This window comes from Lactuca virosa, chromosome 4 (genome assembly GCF_052849685.1).
Source record: "Lactuca virosa cultivar CGN04683 chromosome 4, Lactuca_virosa_CGN04683_v6, whole genome shotgun sequence".
Taxonomy (NCBI): domain Eukaryota; kingdom Viridiplantae; phylum Streptophyta; class Magnoliopsida; order Asterales; family Asteraceae; genus Lactuca; species Lactuca virosa.
In genome coordinates, this window is record NC_136429.1 from 118894949 (window position 1) to 118906095 (window position 11147).

The following is an 11147-nucleotide window of genomic DNA, read 5'->3' on the forward strand; positions in this document are numbered from 1 at the left end:
ACATTTCAAACTACAACTTTACACATATAGACATAAAATTTAAGTAGGTAAATAGGAGTGGCGTAGCCACAGTGTAATAAAAGGGGTCCCTGGACCCTATTTGAAAGTTGATATTAACCCCATTTTATCAAAAATAACTCTTAAAAAATTCAACTTTTGTTGAATTTATGGCAACCATTTTTGGTGAAAAAACAACCCTTAAAAATTCTTTTGTTGAAATTATTCCTTTAGACACTCAATTTTGCTGAAAAAACCTATTTTTGTAGTATTTTTAACAGAAAAAAACTCCCAAAGAAACCTCAAAATTTCAGATTTTTTCTAGGTTCAAATTTTTGTTTAATTTTTCGTATAAATCCCAGTAATATTTTTTTCTGATTCGCCACTCTAAATATGTAAAACTATCTTGTTCGTGGAATCCATGAAAATCCTCAAACTTTGAATTCCATATTTTGGAAATGACATTTCATTGTGAGATACGGGACCCATTTATATAGGGCCAGACCATAAAAATGAGTTTGACCTGTTTTCATCTACTTCGGTGCCCCATTCAGCAGTTGATTGTTTTTATAAACAAAATAACTTTTTGAACATTTTCTTTAAAATTGAAGTAAAGTGTGGTTATTTTAATTAATATAATACAAATTGCTAAAAACGTTTAGTTGCTGTTTATCAGTTTTTGTAGCGTACTATAATAACCTTCCTTTTATATAAATTTGAATACTATATAATAGTGTATAACTGAATAATTCATCAGATTCTTTCATCACAGTGTCATCTATCACCAGATTTTAGAGAAGTTGGCAGTCTTACTCTTAACTCTTGACCAATGGATACAAGCTCAACCCAAGATGGTGATCTGACAGAACCCATCTTAATTGTTCCGCCGCCGGAGGGGGAAGAGGCGAGCCCTGAGCTGGAGGAGACACTATCGAACACGAGTTTAACCACCTTCCAGCGATACAAGAAGGCGACGTCGTTGGAACTTTATAGTTTGACCAAGCTAGCAGCTCCGGCGATCATAATGTACTTGCTTAACAACGTGACGTCGATGTCCACCCAAATCTTTTGCGGCCACCTTGGTAACCTTCAACTAGCGGCGGCGTCCCTCGGCAACAATGGCGTCCAGCTCTTTGTCTTTGGTGTCATGGTATGCTATCTTCACGTTTTCTTCACTATATGATCAATAATTCGAAATTCATTCTGATCGTGTAATGGTTTTTTGTAGCTTGGAATGGGAAGTGCAGTGGAGACACTCTGCGGACAAGCGTTTGGAGCCGGAGAATACCCAATGCTTGGGATTTACCTTCAAAGATCCACCATCCTTTTAGTTCTCACAGGCATTCCTCTTACGTTCATCTACATTTTCTCCAAACCACTCCTCATCTTAATCGGCCAATCTAAAGAAATCGCCGGCGCAGCCTCCATCTTCATCATGGGACTCATCCCTCAAATCTTCGCCTACGCTTGCAACTTCCCAATCCAAAAATTTCTTCAAGCACAAAGCATCGTCAACCCTAGCGCCTACATCGCCGCCGTCATGCTGGTTGTTCACGTTATCTTCACCTATGTCGCATTGTACGTATGGGGTTGGGGGTTACTCGGCGCCTCCCTGATCTTGAGTTTTACGTGGTGGGTGATTGTGGTGGCGCAATTTGTATATATTGTGACGAGTCAGCGGACTAAAGAGACGTGGACTGGGTTCAGTGCGCAGGCTTTCTCGGGACTTTGGCCGTTTTTTAAATTATCAGCAGCTTCGGCAGTGATGTTGTGTCTGGAAGCGTGGTATTATCAGATACTGGTTTTGATCGCTGGTTTGCTTCCTAATCCGGAAATAGCCTTGGATTCGTTGGCTGTGTGTCAAACTATACTGAGTTGGGTTTTGATGATTTCAATCGGGTTTAATGCCGCTGCAAGGTAGGAAATGCTGTGCCAAATTGCTACTTTTTCTAAATACATATAGTGTTAATTTATAAAAAAGTTAACGATGAACGTTTTTTAAATATGTTTATGTTTTTAGTGACTAAAATATCGTTGGTATATATGACAGTGTGAGAGTTAGCAACGAGCTAGGTGGAGGACATCCTAAATCAGCAAAATTTTCTGTAATAGTGGTAACCCTAGTCTCATTTGTGGTGGCTTTGATATTCGCTATCATTGTCTTAGCCTTAAGAGACGTCATAAGTTATGCTTTTACCGATGGAGAAACTGTGGCAAATGCTGTTTCTGATCTTACTCCTCTTCTTGCACTTTCTATCCTTCTCAACGGCATTCAACCGGTCCTTTCAGGTAATATATAACTGTTACTGAGAGTCTGAGTAGACTGAGATTGAGACTCATCATCTTAATCATAAAAAAGTTTCATCACATGTACTAAATACAGAGTGAATTAGATAATTTATGTTATTTCTAACTAAAAAATGACTTTTATAGTAGTGAATGAGAAATGAAAATGGAAATGGAACTATGTAGGTGTTGCTGTTGGATGTGGATGGCAAGCATTTGTTGCATATGTGAATGTTGGATGCTATTATGTGGTTGGAGTTCCATTTGGTTGTTTGTTGGCCTTCTATTTTGAGTTGGGTGCTAAGGTACAACAATTATTATATTTCTAAGTGTAAATCAGTCATTCACTTTATGTATGGTATAATAAGTATATCATATATATATATATATATATATATATATATATATATATATATATATATATATATATAATGACTTTATAATATTTTATAACTTTAATGTATGTTGCATATAAAATGTAGGGAATATGGTCGGGTATGATTGCGGGTATGACGATGCAAACACTTATTTTACTATGGGTTACTTTTAGAACAGATTGGAACAAAGAGGTAAATGTTTAAAAAAGAAAAAAATAATAATATATTTTGTTTATTTCTTTGTTTATAGTAAATAATAGTATGATGTGTTTATGAAATTGTCAGGTGGAGCAATCAAGAAACCGACTGAACAAATGGCAACATAAGAAAAAGGAAGATTTGCTAAGTAATTAAGAACTATTTTTAGTTCTTGTATTTTGAAAATTGTTGAATTTTAATATTCTCTTCTTATAGCAACACGATGTATGGCACTTGTGTGCAACTCATAGGAAGTGTTTTCATTATGAGTTTACCTTTTTATTTAGAAGTTAATATTGCGGGTTATGTTGAATTGTGTGTACACCAATGATTTGGTAAAATGCCTCCTATGAATATGAGATTGATTTGTTGCGAGATTAATTGACAGATATAGTAAACAACTGTATTATTTAGTTGTTAATGTTGGTAACAAACTATTTGTTGCTAAATAAGACACTCACATGTTGCTGTTAAATTGTATAAAAATCTTTATATTTTATGATTTTTGTAAACAAAAACCTTTTTTTCAGAAAAAAAAAACATCCTTGTATTTTTTATTTGGATCAAATCGTTTTTGAGATTGAAAATGTTTTTGAACATAAAGCTGATATATTGGAGTTTAGAGCCTTTTTCTGTTTAACTCAAAAATCAATGTAGTCTAGACAATTGTTTACACTTGCTACTATTTTTGAGTATCATGTAAATAAATCTTGATATATATTTTTCCAACAAGTATTTGCCAAAAGACTCATTCTCTTTGTTTAAAAAAATCAAACGTTTCCTTCATGTATTAGTATGGAAATTCATCAATATTAATATGGAAAGCCATCAAAAACACTGTAAAGATTGTCAAATACAATGTTGACCTTTCAATAGTCCAATACCATGCTGCTGAATGTAGGCATGCACAAACCGGTTTTTTTTTAACCGGACCGGTTCAAAAAACCGGTTCGGTTCTGGTCAACGAAGTCAAAAACCGGTTCACCCCTAAACCGGTTCACCACCAAAATAATTCGAACCTATACAAACCGGTTCACCTCAAATCGGTTCACCATAAACCGGTTCGGTTTCAAACCGGTTCACCACCAAAATAATTCGAACCTATACAAACCGGTTCACCTCAAATCGGTTCACCATAAACCGGTTCGGTTTCAAACCGGTTCACCACCAAAATAATTCGAACCTATACAAACCGGTTCACCTCAAATCGGTTCACCATAAACCGGTTCGGTTTCAAACCGGTTCACCACCAAAATAATTCGAACCTATACAAACCGGTTCACCTCAAATCGGTTCACCATAAACCGGTTCGGTTTCAAACCGGTTCACCACCAAAATAATTCGAACCTATACAAACCGGTTCACCTCAAATCGGTTCACCATAAACCGGTTCGGTTTCAAACCGGTTCACCACCAAAATAATTCGAACCTATACAAACCGGTTCACCTCAAATCGGTTCACCATAAACCGGTTCGGTTTCAAACCGGTTCACCACCAAAATAATTCGAACCTATACAAACCGGTTCACCTCAAATCGGTTCACCATAAACCGGTTCCTAAACCGGTTCAAAACCGGTTCGGTGAACCATTTCAAAAAAAATCGGACGGAATTGTTTCTTTTTTACAATGTTTGCTTTGTTTCTTAGGATATCATGGCTAATATATGCATCGTTAGTTTGTAAGACCGGTTCATAACCGGTTCAAGACCGGTTCTCTAGACCGGTTCAAAATCAGTTCAAAACCGGTTTTCTAGACCGGTTCAGCATAAACCGGTTCGAATGGCTAGAAGTCCTAATCACTACAAACCGGCGGTTCGGTTCGACATCGGATCGGTTCAACAGTGGACCGGTTCAAGGGTGAACCGGTTTTCGGTTCGGCCACCGGTTCGGATCGTAAACCGGTTTTTTTGTGCAAGCCTAGCTGAATGGGCCCTTTTAGCAATGGGCTTTTGATGGTTCCTATTATTTTAATAAAATCCAACCGTCTATTATAGACTTGATTAATTTAATATGGATCGTACTTTTGAACACCATCTTAGCCCGGGTTTTCTGAGACACATATTTATTTGCTTGTTTCATTTTGACTGTTGCTATACATGCCTATTAAGTTGTGAAAATTAAATATCCTTTTATTTTTTCCTCTTATTTTTGTTCCTATAAATTCTTATATTTAATTAAATGATGATGCATAACATAATGCTTTAATGATATTTTAGTATAGATAGAAAAATTTGTAAGATGATATTTAATTTCTCAATATTTATCCCACATTGCCTATTGAGTACAAGAAATCAACATCAAGTTCTCTATATATGTTCAATATATTTATTTGTAAAACAATATAAATTCTAATAATATTTTTTTTTTGAGTTTCTTTGCTTATTTTCAATTTAACCCATTTATTTAAACTTGTTTCGCACCTTTCTAGTTTAAGAGCATGATATTAAGCGCAAAAATAAATTCATGAGTTTCTGTTGCTTATCTTCATTTTAACCCTTTCGTTTCAAATTTACGTTCATCCCAATTTGGATCACGAATGTTTACAATCACAATTTTTAAATTTTAAAGCATATACATAATTTTTTTCTATATTTTCCAAACTTGAGTCATTTCATTTTTATGAAATTTCAATAGAAATTAGATCATGACCCGATCCAGTTATATATGTGATCACTAGTGCCCCCTACGAAGGGATTTTTTGGATCCGTAATTGGTTGCTCCACCGGTGGGATTGTGTTTTTCTTGGGTCTGATTAGTTGGAGCTGTAATAAACAACATATAGTTCCACGGTCTAGCACCGGTGTAACAGTGAGACACAGTACAACGCATGACTAACATTGTTGCTGAGCTCCAACGACTTGTCTCCTTAGTCAATGTGTTTCGTCTTCCTATTATTTGCCCACCTGTTTTGTGGTGTGACAACATTCTTGCTACTTACTTAGTTGTCAATCCATTTTTTCACATATGTACTAGATATATTAAAACTAATCTTCATTTTATGGGCCAACTATGTTTGTATGGCCTCTTAATTTGCAAATATATTAGGATTGTCTATTCCTGATTCAAAAAACTACGTGTCAATCTTATGATCCTACCGTTTCTTGCTTGAGGGTGTAATAATGAGGGGTGAAGTCAGAAATTTTTTTTAGAGTGTTCCTCATAAATTAGTTAGGAACCATATATGGCCGGCTCTTGATTTTGAAGACTCTATGTGAAAACTAAATTTGGATCCCTTTAAATACAACTTCTTTTATATAAGCAAAATAAATTTAAGGGAGTAAGTTGTAACATGAGAAAACTAAAAAAGTAACTAAATTAATTAAAATACGAAAAATAAAATTTTATAAAAATTGAGGGGCAAAATATATAAATTTTTAAAACTGATTTGTTGAAGAAAATAGAAGATAGGTTAAATTGTGAAAATGAGAGCGTGGCTAAAATTGTAACTTAGAGTTATGATTTAAATGAAGTAGAATTAAATGCATCCATGTTCAAAAAATTGTTGACAAATGGACTCGAACGTAGGGATCACACCGATGCACAGACAACACTTCTACCGGTTGTGCTAAAGAACTTTTACATTTATAATTGCACAAATTGATATATATATATATATATATATATATATATATATATATATATATATATATATATATATATATATATATAAAGAGAGAGAGAGAGAGAGGTAGCTTCAAGTGTTTCTCACATCTATTGTGTGTTAAAATGCACCAATATGAATTTAGTAAAAATTATATGTGTATTAAATGATATACATTCTTCATAATTATTTTTTATGGAAACTAATTCAATTCGTCATTAATGTTAACAATAATATTCTTTTAGAATGAATTCGTATCTAGAAGAATTAGCGTGTATTCTAGCATAACGAGAGTGTATTCTGTATTCTAGTAGAATACACTCTCGTTCTTCATATTCTATGCAACTTTATTGTATTTTAAGTGAGTGAGTCCTGAAACAAAAAACGAACTCATACCTAAAAACCTAGATGCGAATTTAATTAGTTTACATAAAAAGAGAATTATAATTATGGATATCACTTAATATACATACAATTATAAAAATTATTTAATATCCTTTATGTAGCACCTGGTTCCTAGTATGTATTTACTTAAGTATTTTTGCATTTTTGACCTTGGACTCGACGAGTTGAAGGACCAACTCGCCGAGTAGAAGCGGGATGAGACGCGGGATTTAAGTGATGGACTCGTCGAGTCGGGTCCCAGACTCGACGAGTAGGCTCTGTATGGACAAAACCCTAATTTGAGGGTTTGCACCCTATTTAAACAACCTTATACAGCCTCCATCGCCCCTTTATGCTCCCATAAACCCTCTATAGCGAACCCTAAGTGTTTTGGTGCAATATTTAATGCTTTTGAGTGATTTTTGGTGGTTTTGTTCACAAGGAAGAAGGAAGAGCATAGAAGGATCAAGAGGAGACTGAAGGATTCGAGTTGGTTCATCATTTGCAGTCTTTGAAAGGTATAAAGTCTGTACCTTGCTCTTTCATTTGATAGATCCCTTTTGGGGGAGATTTAGGGCTTTTATAAGCCATTTTGGTAACCAACCATGATTGCAAACATGGTTGGGGGTCAAGACTTCGGATCTTGCACTGGGGAAGAGTCACAAGGCAGATTTGGGTTGCTTTTGCACCCAAGAAAGGTCCCATGCATCATAAGAGCTTATTTTATGTCCTTTTAAGCTCAAAGTCCCATGCATGCATTTAAAGTTTGTAACTTTACGTGCTAGAACGATTGAAGGAGCTTAGATCTACCTTTTGGTCAAGTGTTGTACATCAGAAATCGAGGATTTAGGGTGTGGATGTCATCGACTCGGCGAGTCCGTTCTTGGGACTCGACGAGTCCAAGGCTTTGAGTCCCATATCTGTTGAGGGCCAAAGAACTCAGTTGGGTGTTAGAAGGGTTGTAGCAGGACAGAAAGAGTGACCCAACGCATTGGACCTAGTTTTAGACCTGGAGTTCATGGGACTCGACGAGTGCTAGAACAGAATCGGCGAGTCCAAGGCAATCTCCTTATGGTTGAAGATGAACTCGACGAGTTTTTCATACAACTCGGCGAGTCAGATGAAGGTTCATTCGATGTTCATATCGAAGAGGGACTCGACGAGTTGGCGGCCCAACTCAACGAGTAGAGTCGTGGATGAGGACAGTGGAAGAGATAGGGACTCGACGAGTTGGCGGCCCAACTCGGCGAGTCGGGTCAACTGGAAGTTGACTTTGACTTTGACTTTGACTTGGACTTGGTCAGGGGTAAAATGGTCATTTTACCCTAAGAGAAGATATCAGGTTCTAACTGAGTGTTTTGTGGGATTATAGTCGGAGGGTTACCGAAACAGCAGTCAGACAGTTGCCGAGCAGTTTTCCAGCGGTCAGCTTTACAAGGTGAGTTACCTTCTAGTAGCGGTGGGTCTACGGCCACAATGCCGGCCCACCAGTAGGAGTTGTATATTAGATGATTGTCTTTGTGATATTCATCTAGGTTTGCTACTACCTGATATGTTATGTTCTAGTATGATATGATGTTATGTGCCAGTAGCAGTAGGGGAGATAGTCCCTAAGATCTCCGGTCGATAGGGCCAAAGAGGGGTAGTCATACCCAGTCATACTAGATAGAATATGATTATGTGATACATGTTATGTGGTAGTGGTAGTGGGGTGAAATAGTCCCCAGTATCCGGTCGACATGACCGAAGGGGAGGCCAGCATCCAGATATGCTAGGCAGTATCCGGTCGACAGGACCGAAGGGGAGGCCAGCACCCAGATATGCTAGGCAGTATCCGGTCGACAGGACCGAAGGGAATGCCAGCACCCAGATATGCTAGGCATTATCCGGTCGACAGGGCCGAAGGGGTAGGTCGGGCACCCAGATATGCTTGACAGTATATGCATGATATGTGATTTTATGGTATGTGGTACGATGGGGGAGCTCACTAAGCTTCGTGCTTACAGTTTTCAGTTTTGTTTCAGGTACCTCTTCAGCGAAGGGGAAGGAGCCGGTGCGGTAGCTGCACATCATACACACACCCCAGATTCCGCACTATGAGTTTCCTTGGGATTGTGCTCTGACATTATCACTATTTATGATTTAGATTTTCAGACATTATACATAGTTTTATGAAATGTTATGATTTGACAATGTTTTTCCCCCGAATGTTTTAATGAAAGTAATTTATAAAAATGAAATTTTTGGGCGTGAAAATTGGGCTGTTACACTTTATGTCCTTCCATCGACTCCAACGTGCTCTGTCGTCGACTTCTTTTATCATCATTTGGAAAAAATTGTCACATAAAAGATGTACAGGTTGAGATTGATCATAAGCAACTTCATATGCTCGCTTTCGCTGAAGTCAACCTCCGACACCTCCTCTTTCATTGGATGTAGAAAGAAATCGAGGTTTGTTGTGTATTTGAAAGTGGAGAGTTACAATTCCCTGTGCGTATCTTCAAAAATAGGCGAAGCTTCCGGAACGTGGCAAAGGGACCAAAAGGCTCCCTCTTCTTTATGTGATTGATTGAATTGACCAATCTTTCTTCCAGTTGTTCATCTTCTTCTCCATCTGATCGAACACCCTTGTGGTTGTTGACATGTTCTGCTTCCACCGGAATCTTGGTAAATCTATTGCTGATGGACCCCAGGTAAATCGAAGATCAATTGGGTTTAGATGGTGTTCTATTGTGAAGATTAATAGGATCAGGCAGTGGAGGAAAAAAAACGGCGGGATAAGCCAACTAAGACTCAGGGATGAAAGTTGACAATTACTTAAAATAGGGTGATCAAATTCTAAAATAGGCAAAATACAAGTAGCACAAATCTAAAAGCATAAAAAATTGATGGCAAAAATCAAAAGGTGGAAAAGAGGAGTTTTGTTAAGGCTACTCGCAATTTATTGTATGTGTATACTCCTTATTATGTAAATTTGGTTAAATGCTGAATTTTTAGAGGTATAACCCTTAAAGCATCATATACAACAACATATTGCAGAGTAAATAATCCGATCAAACAATTGAAAAGGTCAAAGCTAAGGGTAGGTCTTAAGCTGAACAAACTCTTCTAAAACAAGAATCGGTCAAAATTATTTCCTCACATTCAGCCAATTGAATCGGTGAACAGGAGATACACTTTATATTGCATCTCCTCTCCCATTTCAGTCAACATGGCATTGCCTTCAACCACTTACCATCGCATAAAATCAGAAAACCCTAAGATACCCCTCTTCAACCTTCATCCTCCAGGTAATATTTCACAATCGTTGTGTTGCCTTCACAACCACTGATTTTTTGTTGCCTTCAATCTGCAAATGGTTTCGATATGAGGTTAGATCAAAGCCCTAGAAGCTCACAACCACCTGCTGCTTCGTTCATCAACATTATTTTTTCTGTTTTTTTGGTGTCGTAACGATATTTTGTGTTTGATTTATCTTTCCTCTCTATTGACCATTATCAAAGCTAGGCTCTTGAATGAAAATCTAAGGAAAGCTATACGACATACCCTTTTATTTGCTCTTTTTTATCCTCTTCTTTCTACCTCTAAAAGCAGGCCAGTGGAAGCTTTCATTTCTTTGATTCCCCTACATTGTGGTTGAAGTTCTTTTGTTTGAATCTTGAAGATTTTATTTCTGGATCGCCACCATCAACCACCACTTCCGGCGGTTAAACTGCTAATTAACGCTTGGTAACCCTCACAACTATCCACCTTCACCATGGCTCGACATTAGCTCCCTTTTTTTGAAAACAATCCTCTCACCCTTCTCTCTACCAACTCTTTTTTTGTTCATTTACTCATTACTTGAAATCTGCAATTTTTTTGTTAAAATCATCAGCCGGAATCAGTTGTTGGGACCTTTGTTTCGGCACAGAACATCTCGGCTACCGCTCATGTGCCTCTCCTTCTCACGACCTTGTATCGTCATTGGATGCTTCCTTGTTTCCTCTCAGCTCCATGATTCTTCGTCGTCCTCAGGTTCCATTCTCTTCGGATCATGGAACAAGGTAATTATTCCATTGTTTTGAATATATTGTTCTTTTAGGTATTCAACATAAAGGGGAATTGCAATGGAATGATGCTACAAATGGAAAGGACTTCAAGTATGTGTTCTTAGCTGCCAACAGTGCCCTCAAGGGTCAAAGTGACAAAGAAAAATACGAAAAGGAAAGGTTGTTGAAGGTCAATGTCAACCACATGAATGTTAATTTTACAAAAAAGTCATTCTATTCCTAATATCAATATCTCATCCATTACCATTACTA

At 37.1% G+C, this 11147-nt stretch overlaps 1 protein-coding gene across 1 annotated transcript; it reads left to right on the top strand.

Moving 5' to 3' along the window:
- Positions 1 to 739: 739 nt before the first annotated feature.
- On the top strand, positions 740 to 3239 carry LOC145107274 (protein DETOXIFICATION 40-like). The gene is made up of 6 exons (XM_079044127.1): positions 740 to 1147; positions 1226 to 1914; positions 2048 to 2286; positions 2470 to 2588; positions 2766 to 2852; positions 2946 to 3239. The coding sequence occupies exons 1-6, from the start codon at positions 827 to 829 to the stop codon at positions 3012 to 3014; spliced, it is 1524 nt and encodes a 507-aa protein (XP_078900253.1). The 5' UTR covers positions 740 to 826; the 3' UTR covers positions 3015 to 3239.
- The last annotated feature ends 7908 nt before the right edge of the window (positions 3240 to 11147 follow it).

Excerpts from the sequence above, each read along its gene's own strand:
- LOC145107274 (XM_079044127.1), top strand. The coding sequence starts at position 827 with ATGGATACAAGCTCAACCCAAGATGGTGATCTGACAGAACCCATCTTA. Across the intron at positions 2,287-2,469 it reads CATTCAACCGGTCCTTTCAG|GTGTTGCTGTTGGATGTGGA; the intron begins GTAATATATAAC and ends GGAACTATGTAG. Across the intron at positions 2,853-2,945 it reads GAACAGATTGGAACAAAGAG|GTGGAGCAATCAAGAAACCG; the intron begins GTAAATGTTTAA and ends TGAAATTGTCAG.